General features: G+C 37.8%; 5 protein-coding genes, 1 long non-coding RNA gene, 1 other non-coding gene and 1 pseudogene across 8 annotated transcripts; 3 read left to right on the plus strand and 5 right to left on the minus strand.

Moving 5' to 3' along the window:
• The first annotated feature begins 1249 nt into the window (after nt 1–1249).
• Nucleotides 1250–3067, plus strand: LOC117637581 (cyclin-D4-1-like). 2 transcript variants are annotated; one of them, XM_034372509.1, is made up of 4 exons: nt 1250–1909; nt 2017–2311; nt 2408–2544; nt 2753–3067. In XM_034372509.1, exons 1-4 carry the CDS (start codon nt 1547–1549, stop codon nt 2996–2998), a joined length of 1041 nt encoding a protein of 346 aa, XP_034228400.1. In that variant the 5' UTR covers nt 1250–1546; the 3' UTR covers nt 2999–3067. The 2 variants fall into 2 exon arrangements, with proteins under 2 accessions (XP_034228400.1, XP_034228399.1); XM_034372508.1 differs by having other exon boundaries at nt 1251–1909; nt 2014–2311.
• Nucleotides 3068–6722: 3655 nt separating this feature from the next.
• LOC117612308 lies at nt 6723–6850 on the minus strand. The gene has a single exon (XR_004583349.1). It is a non-coding gene; the product is annotated as a U11 spliceosomal RNA (small nuclear RNA).
• A 1713-nt stretch (nt 6851–8563) lies between these two features.
• LOC117638540 lies at nt 8564–12014 on the minus strand (annotated as a pseudogene).
• Nucleotides 12015–16616: 4602 nt separating this feature from the next.
• Nucleotides 16617–17982, plus strand: LOC117637717. The gene is made up of 4 exons (XM_034372698.1): nt 16617–17202; nt 17324–17413; nt 17493–17566; nt 17682–17982. The coding sequence occupies exons 1-4, from the start codon at nt 16768–16770 to the stop codon at nt 17695–17697; spliced, it is 615 nt and encodes a 204-aa protein (XP_034228589.1). The 5' UTR covers nt 16617–16767; the 3' UTR covers nt 17698–17982.
• A 1357-nt stretch (nt 17983–19339) lies between these two features.
• LOC117612153 lies at nt 19340–19843 on the minus strand. The gene is made up of 3 exons (XR_004583307.1): nt 19751–19843; nt 19461–19569; nt 19340–19385 (listed from the first exon to the last, which is right to left on the minus strand). It is a non-coding gene; the product is annotated as an uncharacterized LOC117612153 (long non-coding RNA).
• Nucleotides 19844–20061: 218 nt separating this feature from the next.
• On the plus strand, nt 20062–21780 carry LOC117636899 (UDP-N-acetylenolpyruvoylglucosamine reductase-like). Its single transcript, XM_034371623.1, has 3 exons — nt 20062–20425; nt 20782–21252; nt 21351–21780. Exons 1-3 carry the CDS (start codon nt 20181–20183, stop codon nt 21658–21660), a joined length of 1026 nt encoding a protein of 341 aa, XP_034227514.1. The 5' UTR covers nt 20062–20180; the 3' UTR covers nt 21661–21780.
• LOC117636900 lies at nt 21662–22634 on the minus strand. Its single transcript, XM_034371625.1, has 3 exons — nt 22348–22634; nt 22131–22177; nt 21662–21949 (listed from the first exon to the last, which is right to left on the minus strand). Exons 1-3 carry the CDS (start codon nt 22562–22564, stop codon nt 21818–21820), a joined length of 396 nt encoding a protein of 131 aa, XP_034227516.1. The 5' UTR covers nt 22565–22634; the 3' UTR covers nt 21662–21817.
• A 448-nt stretch (nt 22635–23082) lies between these two features.
• LOC117636894 (magnesium transporter MRS2-3-like) lies at nt 23083–27317 on the minus strand. The gene is made up of 6 exons (XM_034371614.1): nt 26738–27317; nt 26377–26592; nt 26144–26272; nt 25829–25992; nt 25514–25742; nt 23083–23953 (listed from the first exon to the last, which is right to left on the minus strand). The coding sequence occupies exons 1-6, from the start codon at nt 27182–27184 to the stop codon at nt 23666–23668; spliced, it is 1473 nt and encodes a 490-aa protein (XP_034227505.1). The 5' UTR covers nt 27185–27317; the 3' UTR covers nt 23083–23665.
• Between the last annotated feature and the right edge of the window lie 125 nt (nt 27318–27442).

The raw sequence follows: 27442 nt of genomic DNA on the forward strand, positions 1-27442 counted from the left end.
GTACAAGAAAGAGATGTCTTATAACGTATGCCACATTTTATTTGATTAACGAGGAAAATCTTGGTGACTCGCTCTCGCATTGCACAAAATAAGTTTTGAATATGTATAATTATGTGTAAAATACACGTACAAGATTTTAGACTGAAATCGTTAAAGTTTACAGTTCGTTAAATGTGGAGGTAATGCATGTATGTCATTTTTTTGGGGGTAAAATTAAATGTATGCGACATAAAATTCAGAATGTAGTGGCCATCATGCCCAATCTGCTTTCAATGTGGAATCCATTGAGGCTTGAAAAATAAATAAATAAATAAATTTTTCTGGTTGACATTTCTTAGCATGGTTCTTATTGACATGATTCAGACTAGGTGTGGGCCTATTGGGCTACTCTCTGCTTGACGAACATCACGGGTGGTGGTGGTTTCCGACCAATGTTCAAATGGTGGTCCGTTACGCTTCTAAACCCTATTTCGCACGTAATAATTTAACTTTGTTCAAAGACATAATAAGGAACTAAAAAACAAAATTTCCTCCAGGAGGATGCCACCTATTGTATTCAACCTTGCAGCTGTCCCGTGGAAAGTTCTCTCCATTGAATGAAAAAATAATGAGAGAGAAATAAATCTATCTGTATGTCAAATCAAATCCATTTTAACGTTTTTCTAAATTTTAATTTTGTTCATATTAAAATTTCAATTCAATATATTGGTTATTATAATTTAGCTTAAAACCCAGTAGAATCATGATAAGTTGCTTAAAAATCAGTTGAATTCCTTCGGCTTTAATGGGTATTCACACCCTATAATCAACATTCAGTTCATGTAAGTTGGGTTTCGAAATTAGCACGCGATAATTTTGGATTGGATTGGATTGAATTGGTTGATTTAATAGGTTTCGATTGAATTTTACGCACATTTAGGGTCTACTTGCGAGTGCACTTTATGAATTGTTTTCATCAGTATTTGTCTTGTTAGAAATAAGTTTTAACAAAATGAAATAGGGAATGCTAGCAGTTTTATCTTTGTTCCTAGAGGTTAACATGACTGAGACAAGATAAATAGAACATATGTTTTTCTCTACAATGTTGTATGGTAATTCGTGGTCATTCTTTAAGGATCATTCTTGCAAAACAAAAAAAGAAAAAGAAAAAGAAAAAAGAACTAAATTGGAAATTGTTTAGCCAGAGTTTAGTTTATAATCAAAACATTGGGTTCGTCTATTTTTAACACTGCAATGCAAGATGAGATAGAAGATACCTAACATTTTCATTGAAAACGCATAGCAGCAAGCATTCAGTCTCTACCACGTCTTGTCTTCCCTTCACACCATCTCTGATACAGATACAGATACATCATCCTCTCTCTCCATCTCTCTATCTCTCTTCAACCAACCAACACGCACAAACAAACAAACAGAAACAGAAGAAAACACACAAAAGTGCAACAAAATAAAGGAAAGAAAAGAGCCAACACACACCACCACCACCACACAAGAGTCTCACTCTGAGAGACAGCAAGCGAAACCTGCAAAAACACAATGCCTCCTTATGCAACCCAGCCATGACCAAACCCACCTCTCCTCTCACCCAATGTCTTCCTCTTCCTCTTCCTCTTCCTCTTCCTCCTCCTACGACACCTCCAACTTTGTCGTCTCATCCCATCACTCCCCACCGGCCGATGAAACCGACGACACCGCCACCATCCTCACCCGTCTGATCGACTCCGAGCTCAATCACATGCCCTCCCCAAACTACATCTCCCGCCTCCGCGACCGTTCGATCGACGTCACCGCTCGCCAGGACTCAATCAACTGGATCTTAAAAGTCCACGCCCACTACCGCTTCTCTCCCCTCACCGCCTTCCTCTCCATCAACTACTTCGACCGCTTCCTCTCCTCCCATTCTCTCCCGGTAAATCACTCTCCTCCCTTTTCCGAGCAAACGTCGCATTTTCCGGGAAAATGTGCTGACGTGTCTGACTTTTCGCTTGCTTATTTATTTATTTATTGCTGCAGCAGCACAATGGGTACTGGCCATTTCAGCTGCTGTCTGTGGCTTGCCTGTCTTTAGCGGCGAAGATGGAGGAGCCCAATGTGCCCTTCATTTTGGACCTCCAAATATTCGAACCCAGGTTCGTGTTCGAGCCCAGAACGGTTCAGAGAATGGAGCTCCGGGTCATGACCATTCTCAACTGGAGGCTCCGATCCATCACCCCCTTCGATTTCCTCCACCACTTCATCGCCAACCTCCCCTCTTCTTCTTCCTCCTCTCTCTTCTCAGCTTCCTCCGATCTAATTCTCAGCACCACCCGTGGTAATACATAGAAATAAATATAACCCAGTTCTTTCTTTGTATTTTGTTTTTGTTTTTGGATTTTTGTTTAAATTTCGTTTTTTTATTGTGTTTCAGTGACTGATTTCTTGGGTTTTTCGCCTTCCACAATTGCCGCGGCGGCGGTGCTATGCGCCGCCCAAAAAAGTGTCGATTTGGCGGCGGCGGAAGACTCTGATGCGGCGGCGTCGTTGTTCCACGAAAGAGTAAACAAAGTATATAAATCCACCGCGGGGTCTTCTTAGCAAAGCTTTGACTTTTCCCGGGGCTGTTTTGTAAATAATTAATTTGTGTTGTTTTAATTGAGGAATTCGAAGAGTTTAGAAGGCATAGAAAGCTGTGTTGAGAAAAAAGATTGACAAATCCGCGCGGTAATAAAAATTTATTTATTTTTGTTTTGTTTTGCTTTTTCATTGGGGACAGGAGGGGGCGAGAAGCTGTCACCAACTCATGGAGGAGTATCTGATCGACACGTGTCCCTCGTCCCGCCATAAAGAGCCCGTCGTTGGAACGGCGTCTTCGTCCCCAGCCAGCCCAGTTGGCGTGCTCGACGCGGCTGCCTGTGGAAGTTGCGACACTCGGTCAGAAAATCCCGGCTCCACCGTCGAAGCTGAGCCGCCAGCAAAGCGGCTCCGACCCTCCTCTGCCGCTGATGTACAGCCGCCGTAGATAAAACAGAGACAGAGAAATTAAAACTATTTAAATTAAATTAAATCTGTCTCTAATTTTTTGTCCTTATATTTTTTTTGTCAACTCTCTTCATGATAAGATGGACGGTTGGGATTAGAGATTATATTTAATATAATTTTTATATATTTTGAGGACGATGGGTTTTATTTTCGGTAAATTAGATTTATGGGTCTAATTTAGGGTAATGATGTTTTAAATCATGTCGTGCATGTAAATTATGGATCTTCTACGAAATACGTGACGGTTTTGCCACGTGGTGGGTGAGGGTTTAATTAATGTAATTGAAAATTATTAATAAAATGGAGGGTAAAAATAATAATTGTGCTGGGTTAGGAAAGGACAAGGAGTTTTGAGAGTGATGTCGGGAGGGAGGTTTGGCGGGAATGACGTGGGGGTGACGAGTGCTTGACACGTAATGTGGGAAGGAGAGGAATTGGAGGGAAAGAATCTGAGTGGAGTTGGGGATATGGGGTACAGATAGGTGAGGTGAATCGGAGCCGTCCACGTGTAAGGAGGGAAGAGTACTGGTACGACCATATCATTATATGTGACTAGTGAGGGGCAAAGATTTGATTTGATGACTGGAGACCACATGAGGTCACATCAGAGCTATATATATTTTGTGTATCAAATCGTGCTTTTTTTTTTTCCTTCTTATTTTGGTGTTTTTTTATTTTTTATATTTTATATTTTATATTTTTTTATATTTTTATATTTTTTTGCGAAAGTGGTGTTTTTTTATTTTGGTATGTGCACTTTGCATTATATATTCATTTTTCTTTGGGTAAATAAATGCATCATATTTTTGGGTCCATAAAGTTTTTCTAGTATTGAATTCGATGAACTTCTTATCTCAAATTGAGGCCACAATTGAGAAACAACTTACAAGGTTGGATCATTCATGGAAGGTGGTCTTGATTGCAAGAGGAATTTCTGTCTGTCTTTGTGGGAAAAAGTTGGCAGTCATTATTGTTTTGTAGAGAGTTACTAATAGTTGTCCACTTGGCTTCAACGATCGGATTTCTGAACTTTCTCTTATGTGGTTTAAGGTTAAATTTAGGTTTAGAGAGGAAGTAATGGCTTGATTTGATTGTTAGTTCCTTCAAATTTTAGTTCAAGGGCATTTACTTTCAGAAAAATTCTACTATGCAATCATCTCATGCAACCAACTCTTCATGTGAAAAATTCTACTTCTTTCGTGTGAATTACGAAATTATTGTTTGAGATAACCCTTTAAATGCGAAAAAAGATGATAGAAATTTTTTATCCAAACGTTTGTTGCTCACAACTTGTTCCGTAGAAAAAATCTTTCATATTGTCATTTCATACGATGACTCTCGCATTCAATCATTAATGCATTAAGCACATTATAAATGAAAGTCGATGATCTGCAGTGAAGATATTTTGTCCTCTCTCACATGATAATATAATCAAAATATCAATAAAAATAATAAAGTATATTTTAGCTCGTCCATTTCAAGCGAGTGTTTCCTTGATTACAGACAGCGCTTGCGCAAAACCTTTGAATTATTTTGGCCTTGATGTGGTGGGAAAATGACCTATAAACAAACGGGACAAGAAAAATTTGTCTCATGATTTCCAATAAAATAAGAGATTAAAAATTAGGCAACCCATTTCCAGGCTGTATGAAAAGGTAAAGATGGGACCCTATTTTTTAATTTTTTTTTAAAAATACAACAAGGTGTCCCCACATTTGAAGGGTAGTATATACATGTGAGTCATTTTATAGTGAGGGTATTATATATAGTTCTTAGGTGAGGTTCTATTTCTTAATCGTTAGATCAGGCTAACCAATTTGAACAAACAACTAATTAATTTAATCCAATGATTAAAAGATAAGGTCTGACCTAAGGGTTATATAAGTAATGTGGTCAAGAAGAGTTTTTGTGTACATGTGAAATCTGGGCTTGGGACAAGAACTGGGCCCCCACAGAGGCCCACAAAAAGGTGGGCAGTTAAGGAGCTTATGATAAAGGCCACTCTCCAGAGAGAGAGAGAGAGAGAGAGATTATGACCCTGTAATTGTAGGACAAAGGACCTTTCCAAAGTTGTCCTTAGAGAAATGGGAAGAGGCCAAAGCAAGAGACAAAAGGGCATTCACAACCTTCACGTTGTACCAAGAAACCATTCATCCACCCACCCACCAACCAATAGTATCTCCTGTACTCTCTACTGATTTCTTATCTTTCCTTGTATGAGAAATCAAATGAGAGAGAGACCAAACAAGTGTTTTGCCCTGCACGTCTGTGTGATTGGCATCTCTAGCTTTCTTCTGTCCTTTGAGGAACCCCCTCATCAATGTGTTCTTGGAGAAATTTGCAGGCTTGTTTCACCATACACATAAATCAGCCACAGATCACATGTACTGGGTAAGTTTTGGTGTTTTTTCGTTAGTAAAGAAGGAAGATTCGAATTCAAAACTTGTAACTTTTACGACTTGTCTAGCACTCACCATTTTACAGCCATTAAATTTAGGATCTTCGTGAACTTTTCAATTACAGAGTGTAACATTTTCAGTTATGCATCATAAATGTTTAAAGAATAGGAAGAAAACAAAACAAAAAGGAGCAAAGGAGGGAAAATCCTTGGATCTGACAAATAGAAGACCTAAAAAAAAAAAAAGCAAATTAGAATAGTCAAAGTTCCACATCAAGGTGGAATAGTCACAAGTCCAACCGTAAAAGATATTCACCTTTTGTCTAAGATTTCTAGTTGCGTTTGACAATTGACATTGGTATTGAGATTAGATGACACTGTTACAATATAAATAAAGTAGCAAATCCAAAATGTGTTGCCACAAAATCTTCAACTATAGATTATGTATTTGAAATTGGGTATTGGGTCCCAACTCAAATTGCATAAAAAGGGTGCATTTTTGGTTTTACTACATTCATCATAAGATTGAGACAACATACTGTAAAAGGAAAAGGAGCCAAAAAAGGAATGGTTGTTGTTGTTCTCTTTCTTTAAAAAAAAAAAAAAAAAAATCAATTAAGATATGTAGGTGTGATATTTGACCGTAATATCTTTGTGATTTTTTTAAAATAAATAAGAAAGTGATTTATTTGTAAACATATAGGATCAACTTTAATCCAAAATGCTTGCTTGAAGTTGAATTGGAAATTAATCACCGGAAATTTTGTCAATTTAAAAGTGATAACATGTCATGTACGACATCATTTGATCAATCTGTTGTCTCTAATATTATTATTATTTGACATTTTTCAGTTCGTTAAAAACACCGTCCCTAAATCTGAGACTCACACGAATTGAAATAGAGTTCAACATATTCAACTAATTTGACTAAAAATACCTACCGAAATAGTTGGGCCAGCTGGGCCTAATTATTTTTCGTACATATTTTCACAATAGGGATGGAGTTTTTTCTTATAATTTCTATTTTGAATTTTTTCTTATAATTCAGATGAGTATGATTTTACTTATTTTTGTGATCATTCATTTAAACTTAAACTTCTCTATTTTTTATTTAATGTGTACAAAATAATATGATTGAACTTTCAAGTTTGATGAGCAAAATAATGAGATATTGGAGGAAACTATTAGGAGTAAGTGCATGGAATAGAATCAATAATAGTCGAGCTTCATAAAAATTTGTTTGTTCTAAATTGGCGACAATATTATTTGAATATTAAGTAAATGTGTAAATGTTTGGACTTAAAATGGGAGGGTCGGCCAAAGCGAGCCAACCCTATGAGGTCCCACAAATTATGTCGGCCATATGTCTTGATATCCATACGGCACTCACCAAGCTAGGGTGAGAGTGGCATATTTAGCCAACCGACCCTTTTAAATTTCACCCCTAACCCGCCAACTTTTATTTATACGAGCTCCTTCCCTTGTTCCTCTTCTTTTCAGCCGATGTGGGACTCAGTTGCCCATTGTTTCATTTCAAACTCACATCACTTCTCTATTTTTTTTCTTTTTCCCGTCATCCTTGTTCTCTTAAAATCTTGTACTTATAGAAGAGAGAAAGCAGGAGTGAGATAAAAGAGATCCATGCAACAAAAATGTCTCTGATACCTTTGGAATTTTTTGCTTTGAATCTCGCCTTGAAAAAGACCAGCTTATTCATTAAATTCATAATCTATGTCAATTAAACTAGTTGAATAAAATTAAGAAATAAAATACATTGAGCCCAATTTCAAATTTTGAACTATAAAAAAGAAATTTCTTAACAACAAACACTTTTCTCTTTACACTTTCTCAATGATTTAATAAAGGTTGAAGTTATTAAATATGTATGGTGATTGATGATTCTTTTAGATTTGAATTTCATGTTTTGTTTTTTGGGAAATTAATTTTGAATTTACAAATGTCTAGTAAAGATATACAGTTTTGAAAAATTCTCTGATTTATATGGGTAAGTAAATATGTATTATTGTACTAGAATTTGAGTAAATTTTGTTTATTCCTATCTTCTTGTGTACAATGGGCTTGTTTGGTTCACATGATGAAGTAGGTGAACTGGATCTAGAATCCTAGTCCAGTGTTTGAAGGCCTAATGTGATTACATATTGTTTGTTTGTTTTTTGTCTATTTAAATGTAACAATATTAAATTTGAGTTCATATAATATAATTACAGTAAAAATAAATGGAATGAGTGTACATAGAAGATTGATGCCACATTTTTATGGTTCACCTAGAGCCTCTACGACATTAGGACCGCCACTGCCTCCCACGGCTCATATACATAACACATTCAATCAATACCAATGCCCTTGCGCTATGCGTCGAAGGGGTTTCAAGTAATAAAAGCTACATACATTTTTTTTACATAAATGATCTTCATATCAGAAGTATGTGTAACATGGGCATGCTATTGTAGAACTTGTTAGAACACAACACTAGTGTGACATTTGGAGATCGGCATGATCTTCCAATTCAAATTGATGAGTCTCTAGCTGAAAAGTTTTGCATAGCACAAAGGCAAAAAGATTAATAAAAAAACAAAAACTATAAACTTGGTTTCACCGAGGAAAAAGCAGGCCAAAGCAAATGCAAAGAAAAATATTGTAACTAAGATCAAGAAAATGGCTCTCTAAGATATTGCAGCGGGGGAGGAGTTTGAGCCGATGGCACATCAATCTTAATCTTGATAGATGTATGATTATGGAAATTAATATTTACCGAATATGTTAGTTACGCCCCTAAGATTCTTGTGCCTTCAGTTCAGCCTCAGCCTCCGCCTGTACCTTTATGTTGGTTAGTCATTTTCTTCCGTTGCGATATATGTTTTTTTTGCATTTGCCTTGGCCTTCTTTCACCTCTGTGAGTTACACAAATAACAAACAAAATCGCATATTTGGGTTAAGCTAGTTGGTCAGGGTAGTGATTCTGCCCCTTTGCACTCAAGTTCGAATTTCTCTCAGTGTAAATTAGGTTATTTTAGAGTAGATTATCGCTTGTATAAAAAAACCAAAATCAGAACCAAGGTATGAGGGAAACCATTCCATATAATTGATTACAATAATAACAACATGTACTTCTTACACACGTCCCCATTAGGGTTTTGGTGTTTTAGAAAAGTTGATAGCTTCTTTCTCCATGGTAGGACTAATCTTATAAAGATGCTGCAAATAATCACCCACAACCACATTCTTATACTCCTCATCACTCAGGGAACAATCCCAAATGGGCTCAATCTCAGTTTGGGGAGATGGATTATAGAACAAAGCCACTGAAAACCGATCTATGTCCATTTGGGTCACAACCCTATGCCATAGACTCTTCAACCTCCCATTGCTCATGATCTCTAGCAAATCTCCCACATTCACCAGCAATGCCTCTGGTGGCCAAGTCACACTGACCCATTTCATGTCTTTCAACACTTGGAGGCCTCCGGCAGCCCGGGGTCGAATTGCATGAGGAGGGTGAGGACGCTGGCATTAGAATGTGGAGTTAGACCAAGGGCAAGGTTTGGTCCGAGCATGGTGGGTCAGTGGCGGATCCAGGATGCTCGGGCCAAGGGGTCACAGTGTGAAAACTTCGAAAATTTTTTAGAAAAAAACAATACTAGAAAAACAGAAAAATAGTTCCCATCCAAATTTCAATTGTACATGACGAGTTCTCTTTTAAAAACTTTGCATTATAGTTTCATAAATCATTTATTTTTTAATAATTTTAGGCACTTTTGTTTATGTCTTATCTAAAAGAGAATATCATTTTTTTTATAAAGAATAAAATTATAATGTATAGAGACTACAATTATCTTTTAATTTTTTTTTTTAAATGAAACAAACCCAACCCCCAACTTTGAAAAGAAAATTATAAAAAACAAAAAACAATACCTCTCATTTTCTTTTTCAAAATAAAAAATAAAAAATACTACATATAATATAACATGTTTCTTCTTGTTAGCGTCCCCCACTTTAATACTTCTAATATTATATTTTTAGAGTGTTGCTAAACGAACCCTAAAATTATATGAGTACACATTATGATCTAAGTATACTCTAATATTTAAATAAAAATGTAGAATTAACTAAATACACCCTATTTAACTGCCAAAATACCCCTGATACACCATAATACACCACACCACCAAATTTGTCCAATTACATCCCATGGCTTTTTGCTCTGAAACTATGAATGCACTGGAGGTGCGCCATGGGAGGAATTGCTGCATTTAGCTCATAGTCGTAGCACCAACGGCCATAATTTAGACTAGATAAGTGACTATCATGATCTCCACTGAGATCTGTCTAAGAGTTGGAAGGTTTCAGACTTCCAGCAATACTACTTGACATTGGATAACCAGAATAATGAGGATGGAAGTCTTTAGAGGAACCACAATAGAAATCAACCATGAAAGATGGTGCTTATATCCAACAAAAGACAAAACCTCCTGATTACAACCCAACTGATTCTCATCCTGGTTACCAACCAAATTATCAGTCGAACCAAAGTTTTCTGGCAGTTGCTGATCTTGATTTCCATTTCTAATGTCTCTATTTCCAGTTGATGAGTGAGAGAAATACATTTGAGGTGCATGATGGGCTTTACCTAAAGGTTCTATACTCACTTCGCCATTGGAAGGGGAAGATTTTGGGCATCATGTGAAATTGCAAGACCTTGAAATCTGGAGGTATGGCAAGATCTTTTGCATCCCCATAAGACGGTATTCTAAAACAGCAATTCCATTAGGGGAATTGTCATCTTCCGAGAACATTGGTGGGGATGCCACCTTGTCATATTCACAACGTTTTCATGTGGTCCATTCACACATTGACAAGGTATCTGAACATTTGTAACTTCACCAAAGTCTCCAAAGCATATGTCGAAATCAAACCATGACAGGTAACAAGAAGTAGAGTTTTTCGCTTTCCTTTGATAAGGGTTGAATATGGTGAGTAGGGTGTACTTATTAAAAGTATATTTGTTTCACAGTTTAATATATCATTTTTGGTCATTTTATATTAGGGTAAATTAGTAATTCAATAAATAGTTTGATAATAAGGTGTACTCAGTTAATTTTAAGGTTCGTTTAGCAGCATTTTATTTTTATGTTGTTTTGAAAGCAAAATAGGCCTTCAGAAAAATAAAGAACAAAAAAAAGACTAGCTCACAACACAACACGAATCAAAGATACAACACGAATCAAAGATACTCTTTTTTCCCCCTCTCCAGTCGAACTCTCTGTCTGTGGCTCTTCTTCCAGGGACTATTTTGCTCCTCTGGGTTGCAACACAAATTCCTTTTGATCTGCTCTACCTCGCCTTTCCTTCTCTCTCTCTGTCCAAAATTAAAACTCACCTACCCATTACCATCGCAGTAACCCATCAACCAACCTCTCTCTCTGTCTTTGGGGACTTTCATCGAGCACGTTCAGTGCATTCAAGGGGTCAACAAGCTGCTGGCCAAGGGGTCTGCAACTGCTCTCCTGCGACCTCCATAGCCAAACGCCGGCATCCCAAGGGGTGACCCCTCTTGTCCCTTGGGTGGGTAGTAGTTGACTCTTACATTGATCTCACTTTCGTTGGGGTCAAAGTTTTGGAGGAATGCATGTCTTTCTAGCAACAAGGCTTCGGCTAGGGCATCCAGTAAGTCATTCAAGATGGCTCTTGCTTCTGCAACGTATTGCTCTATAGCATGCCTGCTTAACAATGTCACAAAATTGATGTGATATGAGGCACTCTGTGAGTTGATCCTAAATACAAAGTTGGGCTAATATCCACACCAAAAAATTTCAATTGGGCTACTTTTTAAGGTGGTTTGGTTGGATATGAGAAAAATATAGAAACGCCAAAATGTATGCTTGCATTTGCACATAGATATTTATGTGATGAAAGTAGCGCGCCTGAAATTGGCAGGCCTTTGAGGCCAAACGTGGAGCCCTTGGGTGGCTCCAGCAGGAGCTGCTTTCATAGTCACACGATCAATCCAATCCAGCGGCTGATCTTCCGACTTCACAAAGTTCCGGCCATAACCCATGTTATCTACACTCACGTACGACCCAACGCTGGCTTTCTTCTCTTCAAACGACAGCCCAAAGAACTTCTTAACCACATCCCTCACACCTTGCAAAACAGACCAAGGTACACCGTGGTCCTTGATTACGAACATGCCCCAAGCTCTCGCCCCACTTGCTAGCTTGGCCAGCTCTTGGGCTCGGTCCTCGGGTTTGAACCGGGCCCGTAAGTTGGCCATACTTATTGATGGTAGGAACTCCGAAACATCAATAACCGGATCATGATCATATTGAGGATACACCATAATAAACCTCTTAGGCAAGTGTTTAATCCCGCGACGAGCGATTTCTTGAATCACGGGTACCCTTGAGGTTCTAAATTGACCTTCTTGGTCTAGGTAGCTAGCTTCATGTAAGAAATTGTCACTCCTCTCCATGTAAGTTTCTCTCTAGCTAAGCTATAGCACTCTCTGTTCTTCTAACATTGGCCTTTTCAGTTGTGTGCAAAATGTGCTCAATATTTGTAGGAATGGCTAAGCAAATAGTGAAAGTTTGGACCCCCCCATCCACATGTTTAGTGCTAGTTGGGATTCTTTGAGTGCATGGCCAATATGAAAATGAAATTTTTGTTGGATAGGCCCAGAGCCTTAAGAATTTGTACTGCTTTGCAAGTGGACTGGACTTCCAAAAAATTCCAAATGCCTCAGATTTTTTTTGGGACTACCAATGGCCACACTCTCTCCAAAAGATTTGATTGAGAATTAATTTTGCAAGGGGTTTTTTGTTTTCTTGAAAGAACAAACTGATACTTCGTGTTTGTCATGTGATGGGGACAAGTTCTTGATTGTCCATATTTATGGCTGTTCCTGATGCGGACTTCCCACATGGGAGTGACCAAACACCCACTGTCGTAAGCAGGAGGACAAGTTTCTTGGTGCCACATATTTTTGTTTATCACTATCATCTTCACCAAAATAGAAATATTCAGTAATTGAATTTTGAAATCTCTATCCACCACATGATTGAATAAGTGAAAGGTGCACGAGTACTATTCTTAATTGGTGTGGGAACAGTACAACAAGAGGGAATTGTTCAGAGAGGCCTTGATGGTTGGGATAAAGTTAATTTCACTCAGTTGTCCAGGGAAATGATGATAAGAACAATGACATGGTACAATAAAAGACAGCACGGTTTTGACTTCTAGTAGTCTCACTTCATACTCATCAGAACAACATAATCTTCCAGTTTAAGGAGTAAGCGCGAGTTATTATGAGTCGTTTATATGCAAATTTGATTCCAGAATGCCTCAAATGTTTATTATCATCACTGTCGAGTACGCAAGTCATCAAACGAATCACAGTCACTTAAGAAACGAATGAATGAACATCTAACATGTTACATGCACTTACGAATCAACATCTAACACTAGCATACTTTAAAAATACAATTGAGGTATATATGGCAATTAAGGCTTGATTTGGGTAAAGTTTTGATTGCAGAGTGTTACAAGATTCCAAAAGAGTAGACATTATGAGAATCTTCAAGGATGGTACTGAATATCCATTGAAATTTGGAGGTTTTCACTCAGGACCACGCTAGTGGTAGCCACCTGGAGCTGAAAGCTGAACACTCTCTCAACTCTTATATGAGAGAGAGGAAAGAGAATCCTATGATCATCAATTCATCATATTCTACCACCGTCCACTTGCTAAGCAAAGCCCCAAGAATATGGGTAAAATCTCGCACCACCTCACGCGCCCATAATGCGCGTGGAGGACAAACAGTGATGACCTTATCTCAATCTTGGTCCGCAAGGGCATGGTTCCCGCGAAATGATTGGGCAAGGATCCACGTGGCGTCCAACCACACCATTCCCTCCGCCCTGTCAGAAATCTGCGTGTAGAGATACTGGACATCACGAGTGGTCGGTGCAGCTGGCCCTCGTACACCCGTCCGTACGATGTACTCTTGCTATGCGACAAATCGTGATTGTGGTTAGGGTCCCACTTTTGGTCTTGGACCCACCTGAGCTTACCAGCTGGGGTCTATTAATCGCCCACGTGTATCGCTTCCTTTAAATAATGTAGGATTCATATTATACACATACGTATGTATGTTTTAATAATACTTCTATTTTTCGTACATGTCTTAAAAATAGGTAAAATACATATTTTATAATACACCTACATATATATTTTTTAAAATTCAATAATACAGACAAAATTCACATATTATTGAATAAAAATAATATATATTAAAATATCATATAGTGACCAAATTTTTAGATTGTATCATGCCAAAATTTTGCTGAATAAAACACGTATGTATTTTATTCGTACTTTTTCCGTTCCATATTTTACTACCATATTCACAATCTGACAATATAAATATAAGTCTAAAAATTTTAATCTGAAAATTGATTACTACTACCAAATGATATAGAAAATGACATGATAATACCATATTCATTAGAAATTTAAGTATTACAATAAGAAGTTAAGGATGAATGATATATGTGATTAGAGGGAAAAAAAAATATATGATTTGTTGCTTGTAGTAATGCTCCTTTGCTCAATAGTAAATATGATACAAATAATTGTATTGGATATTCAAACTTTGAACACTGTTACAATTTTGAATTAGACATTCAACAAGTTTCATAAATTATAGTTGTGACAGAGTTAAAGTTACGCTTAGTGAAAAATTAGTATATCATAATAGCAAATTTCAAGATTTTGGTTTTCTGAGATTATGATATTAGTGATTCCCCGAGGCCTGTGGCAAGCATTACATTTTGAGGATAAGTGTGTTATTATGAAATAATTAAGTAGGTTAACTGCTCATCTAATTAAGTTGACCAATTCATTGAGGTAGATAAGGTCAAAACAGTCTGGGACCCAATGTTTGTTAAGCCCCCGAATCAGCATTTGTCAAAGCTTGGTCCATATGAGCTGGATGGGACATGGGTTACCTATTCATGGTTCAATCAAATTGAGAGAGAGAGAGAGAGAGAGAGAGAGAGAGAGAGAGAGAGAGAGAGAGAGAGAGAGAGAGAGATGGAGATTTGGCCAGTTGGAGAGAGCTCACAATTTAATCTTGGATGGTGTATACACTACTAGACACAGCATCTGCATCCCAGTTTGGATGGGTTTGATAGTAACACTTGGAGGTCCCTAATGAATAACATTCGGATGGGCTATTAATAATGAGTGATCCAAGAGGGAATGCACATGGGTTTTAAAGTTTTTACCTTCATTTTCAATGCAATCATAAGTTGTCAGAATTAGCTGTTTAGTGCGTATTGGCAAAATTTAACTATTGATGTATTGTGAGTTCTATATTTATCAACGTTCAAATTTTATTTATGTATGTATTTACATGGCCGACCATAACATATGTCTATGCATATATGTACATGGCACTATTGATTTGAGTACTCATAGACCATGCACCAATTATTATGGTTAAACTTGTTGATTATACTTTATGCGGCCATGGATAAGTTTAACACCTGTTATTGTGGCCTTTTATTTTGACCACCACATGCGTAATATACTTTGGTTTCCTTAATTTATAATTAGGATGGTGAGCTATTCAAATATAATAAGATGCCTATATTAGGGCACATTGTGGTTCACAGTGATTTATACATAAAAATAAGAGGAGAAAAGAAAAAGAAAAAGAAAAAGAAAAAGAAGATAAATGAAAAGGAAGATGGGAAGGAAGCTAACATTGGAACTTTGAAAGGAGGACCAAAATTAAGAATATATATCAGAATTCACAAGTGACTATTTAAAATGGAGCTTTGAAAGAGAAATTTAGGTTGAAGTGCGTGTGCACGTGCATACATGTGTGTAAATATGTGGGGAATTCTGCATATGCATATGCACACGTGCCCACATGCGTGTGTGAGTCCTTAGAGGTAAAGAGTAAATCCCTGCACTGCACTATTCTTTCTTGAAAAGGAGAGAGACACAGAGAGAGAGAGAGACACAGAGAGGCTTGAATGTGATTGCATGTGGATTCATAAACACCCAGTCCAGTCAACTGCACTTTGCCCCAAGAAATTTCTACAGTCTCCACTCATGCAGTCATGCCTAAACTTTTTGTGTTAAAACCCTTTTAATAATTCACTTGATTCTTGAGACTAGACAATTACATACAAATAATACACCAACTTCTTGTACTAATACTATAGACTTTATGCCTGCGTGACGTGAATGATTATGAATTGTTGATTCGTATGTTATATAAATTTATAAATTGACATGTAACGAATTGCCTCATATCATATAATCTGATGATATATGAAGGATCTTGATAAATCTAGTAGTATTGTATTCATAATACTCTTCCTAACTCTTTTATATGTAGTCAATCAGTTGGAGTTGAAATTAAAATTTGGTTCCCTAGGTATTTTCATTACAAAAACTACAAACTAGTTAGCTTCCAAGTTCCTTTTTCAAGTGGAAAAGGTAGGAGATTCCCAAGTCCACTTGGCTGAACAGTAAATACTACACATAAGCTAACTAATATTGGAAAGGATGATAAAAGTATCTTGAAGACTATGTGCAATTAAGTCCAATAACATGCAGCATATAATATTGCTTTACATCTACTAACTAAAACATCTCTAGCAGGAGGACCACAGATAGCTCAAGAAAAATCTCAAACTAAAACCACCCATGCTGATCCAATCAAGCTATGTGCTCAACAAAAAAAGGGCAAACACATCACAGAGAGAGAGAGCCAGAGAGGCATGAATGGTACTGCTATGAAGGGATAGGTGTCCATATACTGAGGAAGGGGAAATGGACGTGTACCCCAGTTTTGGTTAAGAGGATACACAGTGCCTCGCTGTCTTAGCATGTGAAGGGATATTGTGTGCCTTATTTTTGATATTTCTCTCTCTTACATGCACCCACTATAACCCTCCCAACTGGCAATTTTGATTAATTCACATACAGAGCTGAATGGGAAGAGGAGAGTCAGGACAAAACAGGTCTAAGATTTCACTTTTTTATTTTTTATAAACCTTTTTATTTCTTACCACACTCCAAAAACTCCAATATCTTTACATAACTTGGTATGTGAAGTCCAAATATAGAGAGACACATTCCATCAGTCCATTGAGATATTCATCTTTATCTACTTAGTTACTTAGAGAGAGAGAGAGAGAGAGAGAGAGAGAGAGAGAGAGGGAGTTGTTGATATTCATCTCTATATATATTTGGTTGTTCACCTCTCTTTGTGTTATTAAAAGGAAAATCCATTAGAGGGTATTCTTTGTGAAAAAAGATGAATGTGTTGGCCTCAGAATGCAGTAGTGGTTGTGAGTCTGGTTGGACTCTATACTTGGAACAGTCTAATTTTCTTTCTCATAATCCAAGTGCTTCACATAGAGATAGTGGTTTCTGTGATGAGTACAAGGATAAAAGAAGTAAACAAGCTGATGGAGATGAGGAGGATGAAGAAGAAGAGGACCAGTCAATGGTTTCTGATGCATCTTCTGGGCCTCCACATTTCAATGAAGATGAAGTTTACTTAGATGATAATACAAATAATAATATTAATGGGTGTTTCTATCCTCCATCCAAGGATCTTGGACCTTTGAAGTTTACAGGAAAAAAGCAGAGAATCAAAGAAAAAGGTAGGCGCTCATGTGGTGATCAACAACAACCACCATCTTTTCTAGATGACACTGCCAGCTCTCCTGTATTCAACTACTCCAAGGTAATTAATAATTAATTAATCACTGTTTAACTTCATTAATGTGACTAATTTAATCAACATGCTCTGATCCATTGTTAATGGGATTGAATTATATTTGATGGGTGCTTGACAAATTTTGCAGAATAACTTCATTGTGTCCAATAATCAAGCTTCTGGGGGTAGTAGCAGTGTCCTGGATTATTCACAAGGCTTCTCATCTACTCATTTTCAGGTACTTGTTTTCTAGTTTTGTTTTTGTTTTGGTTTTTTTGTATCTTTTGGGTAAACTGACTTCTAGGTTCTTCTTGCAGGGGAGATCTGCATACCAAGACCACTTTGGTTTCCTACAATCTACTCTATCTGGAAATAACCTTCAGAACAACCAGTTGAGTGCCCTTTTATTTGTATTTTTATAGTTAAAATTATGCATTAATTTACAAATACAATGCAGTGTATCCTTATGTTCTTTAGACTAAAGGAGCCTGTTTCTTAACATGCAGATGGTTTCAAGGGTAGGGGATTGGCATGAGATGAAGGAAAGGGATATCTTCATCATCAGTTGCTGGTCTCTTCTTCTTTCTACCACTACAGCAGCTGCTGTATTAGTTTCTCAAGTAGAGATGGTGGGGAGAGGCTGCAAAAAGTAGAAGGAATTGGATCTCAAAAGGGATCTTGCATGTTCCTTTTTCTTTTCTTTTTCTTTTCTCCTTTTACCTGTCAATGCAGTGGGAAACAACCTAAGAGAGAAGAAGTTAGAAATAAATTTTCATGCTTCCAAAATTAAATTAAATTTTTTGTCAACTAGCAGGTGGTGCAAATGAGCTGGCCTCTCTTGCTTATCCCTCTTTTCAACAAAAAGAAAAAGGCTAAGCCTTTTATTTAGGCAGCCTATGTGTGACCAAACTGGCACTATTTTTTTCCATGGAGCTCCATGCTCTTTTAATCATGCCATTGCAGTGAAAATCAACTCAGCTAGTGAAAAACTATGGAATGAATAAACAGGCCTTAAACATCAACAATCTCTCCATCAAAGATAACAAAAAAATTTGTCAACTGCCATTATTCTCCACCTAATTCATGTACTTTAGCAGTCCAACAAAGTAGATAGATGTGTTCCATTAATTATTTAACCTGGCTAAATCAAATAGTAGGACAAAATGAAGCATCCACCTAACTGTCGGCCAGTCTACAAAATACATGATCAAAAGAACAGGCTAAAACTAATCATCATCCGATTTTATTAGGTGGGATTTGCTCAAATCTACATCTTGGAAAGCTTCCTACCTATCCATAATAAGTAAAACCAAATCTTGGAAAAGGCTTAGGCATTAATAAAGACAAGACCCTTCCTGGCTTCATGTCCCTAGAGTCCAGACAAGGCTCCATCCATGCTGAATTATATTCTTCTTCTCCAAAATAAAAATAAAAATTAAGGCTTAAAAATGCATATGAAAATTGGGACAGGATGATGCAAAAGTGTAATGAGTGATGGGCAGTCTGATGAGAGCACAGAAATGAGGGAGGGAAAGGCCAAACTTGATGTTGGAAACTTGGAATATTTCATATGCATTTTCATGACTCTTTTTCTAAGCCCCGGAGATCCTGCCTGAGAACTCCCTGACCCAATGGAACATGCCCCATCTTGTTTAATATGTGCTCTTTATCTCATTTGGAAGGATCCCATTTAAAAAAAAATATTTTAAACACTATTTATTAATGTAATTTTGCACACTTCAAGTCTGTCTGCTGTGAAGCTGTCATTGGACTTTATGTCTTGCACAATTCTGTGTCATTCTTGGCATTTTTAAATTCCTAAAACTATTCCCAGTCAGTTCCAAATTGAAATTAAAACTTTGTTTTCTTTTCAAAAAGGGTGAACAAGGATAAAGATGAGATAAGCAATTGGGAATTTAGGATGTCAAAGCTGTCAAAATTCCAAGTCCTACCCACATGTTCTTTTGTATTTTTAAATTTGGTGGTTCAGCAATGGGAGTCTTCCATGCAGTCAATCAAAAACCCAAAAGGGAAAACAAAACAAAAAATATATAAATAAAAAAACATTGAATTAAAAATTGAAGATATATAAAAGTGATGGTTAGTCATGTTTTGCCTCACTGCATTCCATCATATTGCAGAAAAGCACAGATAATTGGATAAGAAGAACCCAAAAGGTATGGGAAAACATCATTTGCCCTTCCAACCACCTACAAGACAAAACCTTCAATTCCTGCAAAACATATACACAAAGCAAGGGAAGGGAGGGCTTTGTTGTTTCTTACTTGTGTTGTTGTAACATTGAGCTCCTGCCAAAACAATGCCTTTTTAATTCCAAGTGTTCCCATTTCCTAAGACAAAGTCTCAGCACCTCTTATCATCTCTGCCATGGACCTGCATGTCATGATACATATCTGTGAAAATTATGAACTAAGTCAGAAGGTACCTGCACTGCACCTGCAGCTAAGAGCAATGCCAAGATCTACCACCGTCTCAGAATTACAGATTTTGATGTATACAGAGTGAAGCTAATCCTGGAAAATAGTTTTCAAGATATAAAAATGTGTAGATTTACTGCTTGATAGAACTAGGAAGCACCACTGCAAATAGTTTGGAACATAAAAACATGTTGAGCCAATGACAAATTTCACTGTCTGCTTGCCCAATATCATATGGCAACACGCAAAAACTTTACTTACTGCTTCCAAAATAATTACTGCAATATAGTTTCTTTTTTCAAGAAATTTTACATTTGTTATTGGGCCCTTGAGGCCCAGAGTGGTTGATTCTGGGCCCTTGTTGAGAATTTTAAAATAAAAATTAAAAAAACAAAAACAAACAAACCAAAAAAAAAAAAAAATTTCCTGCAAGGCATTTCCCAACAGACGAGGGTTTTCAGGCATGTTAAGTTTCAGACAATGATTTGTGAAAAGTGAAAACCAAAAGTTCATTAAAAAAAAAAAAGCATGTAAAACTGTAAACTGTAAACTAGGAGCTCTTCTTCCATGTCAATCCCACTCTGCTACAAGCCTTCTGGGCTCTTGCTACATTCACCAAGAACCAGAGGCCCCTTACTCTGCAATCACAGCAGCAGCTTCAGCAAACAAGAACAAACTCACAACAACTGGACCGGGTTGAAATTTATTCGGGGCAAGAAGCTGTTGAAGGATCTCAGCACTTGGGGCATTGGGGGCCCTTGTAATTATTTTATCCAAGTCTTGGATCAAACCCAACTTGTTTCTGCTATCAGGTTTTGCTTTGCTTTTCTTTTCTAGTACTAGTATGTATTATATAATGCGATTTTGATTGTGGGTTCAAATTTAGGAAGCTGAGTTCTTGGTTTTTTCTTTTGGGTTATCAGATATGTTTATGCGTTTTACTGTGTCTGAAACATAGTCTGTCTTTTGGCCAAAAAAAAAAAAAAAAAGTCTGTCTGTTTAAGACCATTCCATTTGATCTTTCTGTTTTGCTTTTCATAAAGACAGAAAATTGGCATCAACTTCTGTTTTGCAGTCAAGATATTTGCTGAGTTAATAAAGTAAACTAATTTATTCATAATTGGCATTAAATTCTGTAAATTTCCTTGCTTTGTTAACAACTCTGCAGATTCTGTCATGAGCATTCGATTAGGTTCGTTATCATTGGCAAAGGCTCAAACTGTTTATTTGATGATTTGGGTTTTGATGGTTGTGTCATACTCAACCGGATTGAGTTTTTGGAGGAGGAACCTGGTCTATATAGAGTTGGTAGTGGTTTCCGATTTAACCGGTTAGGGGTACACTGCTCAAATGAAGGATTCACAGGGCTTGAGTTTGCTGGAGGAATTCCTGGTACTGTAGGAGGAGCTACTTATATGAATGCTGGAGCAAATGGGCAGGAGACTGCTGATGCTATACATTGTGTTGACATTATTACAATGGATGGAAGGCTTCATAGACTTAGTAGGACTGATCTCAATTTCGGGTACCGTTCATCTCCATTTCAAGATATGCAAGAATTGGCAGCTATAACTGCTGTTACATTTAAGCTGCAGCACTCGGGATCAGCAAAGAGGAGGCAGCATGAATACATGGAGAGGTAGTCTAGATCAGCTAGAGAAAAAGAGAGAGACAAGTTTTCCTATAAGACTCTTAAACTTGCATATGCTTATGGGTTTAGTGTGGCTAAATTTGCAGGAGAAGAGCTTCTCAACCAGTTGGGGAACAAAGTGCTGGCTCGGTCTTTCGAAACCCATTGGATGTGGGAGTTGCTGCAGCTGAGTTGATTGAGAAAGCTGGGCTGAAAGGCTTTAGAGTGGGAGGGGCAATGGTATCCAAAATGCATGCAAATTTCTTCATAAATTGTGGTGGCTCAACCTCTCAAGACATGCTTGACCTCCTTGCTTTAGTGAAGGAAAAGGTTGATCAGAAATTTGCAGTACAACTTAAGGAAGAAATCCTATATGTTCACCCGCATCGTAACGATGTGAAATCGAAACAAAGATAAATGACTTGTCAATGTATCTGATGAAGAAACTATGAGATCAGTGCTTGCAAAGACACAACATATAGATTTGTAATGCTGATAAAAGTAAGAATCTTCATTCAAATAAAAAAGATTGGTGCACAACTTCAAGTAGTTGTTGTAACTAAAAAAGTGGTTTTCACTTGTTATTTTCAAGCCAATCAAGAATCCCCTTCTCTGATTTGGTAAGCTCCCCTTTCTTCGCCCTTATAGTTCCTTCCTCAAACTCGAAGTAATCCTTGTAATTGCGCTTATAGTAACTGTCCATTCTCTGCAAATATATTTGCGTAAGAACAAAACATATAAAAGAATGAAAATTTGCATTATTGTTCCTCCAGCATATGAGCAAAATGCTGAAGAATGACTTCAAAATCTTTGGCAACACTTCCAACTTATGAAGAATGCCATGATATCCAAATGCACAAGGAAAGGGAAATTCAAGAAATTTTTACCTCCTTGTCATTCTTGGCCTTGTTCTCTTCTGACTTCTTCAGATACTCTGATACAAATTTCAATTACTACTAAGTCATATAAACCAAGAAAAGAAAAGAAGGAAAAACCCAACAAGAAAAAAAAACACATGGGCAACCCATAAACAAGCAAAATAAGCACAATGAAGTTCAGCTGAAGAAAAAAAAAAACCCAAGAAGATAATAATATGTGCTGTACTTTTAAGAAGCTCAGCCCCAGATTCACTGACAGGGGGAGTAGCAAATGCAGCAGATAAGAGCAGCCCTCTTCTTCCAAAATCGTTGGCTGCCTTGGAGGAAGTGGTTTTCCTTCTATCTTTGCGTTGCCTTCTATGGACTGCCTGCACATTAGATGAAGCAAACTTGTTCACTGTAACAGTCAGGGCCATCAATATGCTTTGGCTTATTGAGCTCATGGCTTTTCCACTACGACCACTGGTTTTCTGAACATGTAGATTATGATGACGACGATGAGGCTTTCTTTGTCCATGTAATTATTCAACTTATCCCTTGGGTTTTAGCTCTTTGATTACAATTCCACGTCAGCACGCTTCAGCCTGAAGAAGGCTTATTATTATTACTTTTACCATAAGCTTCTATTTTCATATTTACCCATCTTTAACTTTTTTTGTTGGTTTTAAATCAGTATTACAGAGAAGTTTTCTTAAAAATTTATGTGAATCAAGTCATACAAAAAGTAATAGTTACGAATCAAGTCATACAAAAAGTAATAGTTGCGGAATTAGCTAGGTCAAGAGTTCGATTTCCTTTTTCCTTTTATTGTACCTGCCTACACATTAATTACATTAATTGATCGCATTGCTGACCATATTGGGATGAAATTCACCTACATAGATTAGTCCCACGTAAATACTTTTACACATGGAGTGGTCAGCGATGTGATCAGTACAAACATTTGTCCAAAGGCAACAAATGCAAGAAGGAACCCAACCACTACCAATCTCAAATTCGAAGTACATAGATATTTACATGAAAAAGCTTGAAATGCCATACAAGATGCTTTCATAAGCATATCCGAATATTCAAGGCTTTTGATATTGAGTGAATAAAGGTCAAAAGTACAATGCTAACTTCTCTAACATAACTCCAAATGAAATCTATCAACCGCTCTTATTAGACTGGTAGGGTTGCAAGTTGAGTTCGGCCAATTCAGGTTGCCTAATATTCCTCCAACTTGATTCCGATCTTCATAAGCAGCTACCGATTTCTCGACTACAACTCCACTTAATGATCAGGAGTTGTCACAGAACACAGGGTATGAGGGATCACCATTTTAGATCAACCACACACCCTGAAACATTATTCTCTTACCAAACTAAAGAACAATGCAAATGCTGATTATTATTTATTACATGCATATTTGCATTACGTATGGTAAACAAAGAAGTAAGCTGTATAGAGAGTTGGGTATTTGTCTGTATAAAGGATGTCTACCAAAAGGCGGCATACACTTCAATTTGAGGTTCTTTTCTTAATCATAAAGGGGCTTGGCATCACTACTCCAGTAAGCGTTTATGCTTGCACCATCCAATAGCAATCACATATAAGAATATGGTCCCACCAGTACTGCCACCAACAGTCCACATGAACTCTCGCATCCCTGCTTTTTCTGAATCAAACAGCTCAATTTTGATATTCATGCCGAAGATACCAGCTATAACAACAAAGGCACTCACTACCAGGGTTGCTGTGGTCAACATGACCCCCATTTGCAGGAGATGATTCTGTTTGTCATCCAACATTATATTGATGTAATCCTCTGTGTCGTCGACATACTCCCTCAGCTACCAAGAAACAACCAATAGAAAAAAAAACCAGTAACATGCATGAAAAGATGTGTTGATGACAAGAGGAACAGATTCCACATATAAAGATGAATGTAAAAAGATTTAATGCGTAAACTTCATAAGACGTTTTGACACGAAAGAAGAATAGGGTGTTGAAAAAAGGAAATTTTGGTCTTAGGGTTTTGGAAGGTATTAATGAATACTATCACTAAAGATTTAGCCGACTAGCAACATGCGTTTCTTTCCTAGCAATCCCATATATGATGGCTACAAAATACCAAGGTTTAGTTATCTACTTTAAACAAAGGAAAAGAACTTGAAAATATTTTCCTCGTATATATAAGCTTTTATTGCATCCCACTTCCTGCTAGAGAAATGTGCAATAAAAGTGCACCATAGTGAGAAGACAATGACCCAGATTTTTCTGTCACAGTGGAAATTCTTCCCACCAAGGAACCAAATTACAATATAATGAGCCCACCTATTCCATTCAATTAGTAAGATCTATCTCTCACTTGATCAAACAAGCTAGAAAATTGGTTACAATTATCTACATCTTGATTAAGTCTCCATTGAGGGATAGCCTCAACAGAATCAAAACTGTGGCTAAAAACATCAATTTCATATCTAACTGTGAAGAATTGGCATAATGGAAGGAAAATCTAATTTAAGGCATTCACGGCCCCTTTCGGCTTGCTATGAGGTTACAGTATTAGAAGTAATTGAGGCAGCCATGCAATTTGCAGAAGACAAAATGATGTATACTATGCTGCTCAGAAAAAAAAAAAAGATAAATCACAGCAGGTGAACATCAACTAAGAGGGCTGCCTAAATAATTTCCCACGTCAAGGGTATGCCAAATATCCTTTTTAATTTTTTTTTTTTTTAATACCCAGAAATCCACCAATCCTCAAAGCGGACACAGATTTGAAACTGGTGCCCCCGCCGAACCCTACAATCTTTGGGAGGCAGGAAACACTAGCAAATAGCTAGGTAGGTACCTTTGGGGATTTCAAACCTCTTTCCAACTAACCCCTCATTAGTATCCGTTAGAACCAGAATATTTTATGTTCACCTAAAAGAAGAAAAGAGGAGTACTTGAATATTTTTAGAGTGGCGCTATTCTCATCCCCAGTTTACTAACCCCACCCCCTCTCTAAACCCATTATTATTAAGATACCCTTAACCCTAAGATTATATATAAATATATATACCTTAATTTTATTTACTTGAACAGCAGAGGCCATCCACCGCCATGGAGTCCCTATGGGAGCAAATGACCAGAGGCCACCATTGGCTGGCCTTCTAAAGATGGAGATCACCGAATTGACCTCTACTGCCTAGGCTGGCTTCTCACATCACCACTGGCCAGTGATCTCAACTGCCATTTTTTTAATTGTTACTTTTACATGTTGTCCTTCAGTATAATTCAATACAGGCTTTAAGGTGGGTGGAGAATGCAAGATGTGAGTGGCAACAGTGTCACTCTATTTTGAATTATGTTCACTTAAAGATATTCACATAGAAAAAACTGACAGATAGAATGTACTTGCGTACCGTGGATAGCTTGTTTAGTGTACCATCAATTTGCACAAAATATGCCTCCAAAAGCATTTCAAGCTCCTCTACGTCAAGGTCCTTTCCCATAGCACTATGAGTGGAACTAGTAGTGTTCCCATGGCTGTCCCTGCTAAGGAATTGATGCTGGGGATTGTCAGGGTTTTGAAGATCACCTTCAAAATTGGAGGAACCCCCGGAAGCTTCCAATGAGATTTCAGTAGGAATCCTAAAAAAAATAGAATGGGAAAACTTAGGAGTGAAGAATGGCATGCCTATAAGTTAAAATGAGAATGAGATTATGAGCTGCCTTGCCTGTCATCCATGTCTCTTCGTGGAGCTTCATTATCCATGTCCTCTCTCTCACTCAAAGATGAAGTGGTCGAATTTTCAAAATGTTGTTGAACCAACTTTTCAGTTAGATACATCTCGGCCATATCTTCATCATCATCAAGCAAGTGTTCTAGTTCATCCCTCACCTAGAGGTCAACATAATAAAAAAACAAGTTGAACTAAATCATCTCGTTTAAAAAGTAATTGTACAACCACAAGCATCTATGGCCTAAGCCTGACCACTTAATCTTCACCATAAAAGTAAAGGGTATGTGTATTATCAAATGTTAAGCTAACCTTCTGAACGCGGCCGGTAATTGCAACCAAGCGACTCTTGATCTGGCGGACACGTTCCAAATTGAGAGTACTAATCTTTGAAGTGAGCTTATCTAAAGCTGGATGAGCTTCTTGCTCCAATGTCCTTGCCTGTTGTCAATTCACAAAACAAAACAAACAAATAGAAAAAAACAAGTCAGAAAGCACGGAGCAGATCATAAAATGAGGCAATGAGGAATATGATATTCACTCACTTCATTCTCTAAGCAACTGCATGCAGCCTCAAGGCATGCCTCCAATGCAACAAACTCAAAAGGCAGGACCTTCAACGCATCACGATTCTCCTCCAGACCTTGCTTCCCTGTTGCCTCATCTTCATCATTACCACCAACAACACGTCTCAATTGTGCATCAGCCTCTGCCTCTTCCATGTCATACCAATTTGATTCTTCACCATTGCCCTCCTTATCCTACCCAAAATCAACAACACCACACAACACCAAAATCACAATTAATAACACCAAAATCACAATAAAGAACACAACCCAATACCACAAATCACAATTACAACCACATAAAATCATAATTAGACAAAAAATGACGACTTTTTGGTACCTGGGTTTTGGCGGGTTTGGTGGTGGCTTGGTGATGGCGCAAAAGCCTCCGCTGAAGCTCATCAATAAATGGCGTCACAGATGGGTCTCTGGAATTGAGCAAGAGGACCTCCTGAGCGGTGATGATGGCCTTGATGTGCTCCAAGTTGATCACGATCGCTCTCTCTCGACCCAGTACCGTAGACGGGTACGAAAGAAGCGGATCCAGGATCCGAAGGTCACGGGCGGGTAGACCCGTTCGGCGCATGATGGCGTGTTTGCCCGCCTCTACCACCTGGGTTTGGCCGCTGGCGTCCAGAACCAGCCATGGGCGCACACCAAGGCCTTTCTTCCGCATCCCGGCGGCCACCGACATGCCCATCCCTGGCATTGTGGGCCGGGTCGGGTCCGGGTAGTCCTCCGCTGCACCCGACTTAGAGGGGTGGTGAATTGGATTAGGAGCTCTCATGGCTCTTTGGCTTCGCGGGTTGGGATTGGGATTTTGGTACAGTCTCTCTGCCTCTGTCTCCCTCTCTTTTGAAGAGTTGGGAAGATATGCTTTGCTCTGTTTTAATTTTTCCTCCTTTTCCTCTAACGTGAGAAGTTCACTGTGTCATGTCGTCATGTCATCATGTGTCACTTTCCTAGTTGATACATCTAATACGTACTAAAGTATAGGGTTAATTACATGTAACGGTTTAGCCCCTATGTTTTAAACTTGCTAAAA

The sequence above is a fragment of the Prunus dulcis genome, chromosome 8 (genome assembly GCF_902201215.1).
Source record: "Prunus dulcis chromosome 8, ALMONDv2, whole genome shotgun sequence".
Classification (NCBI taxonomy): Eukaryota; Viridiplantae; Streptophyta; class Magnoliopsida; order Rosales; family Rosaceae; genus Prunus; species Prunus dulcis.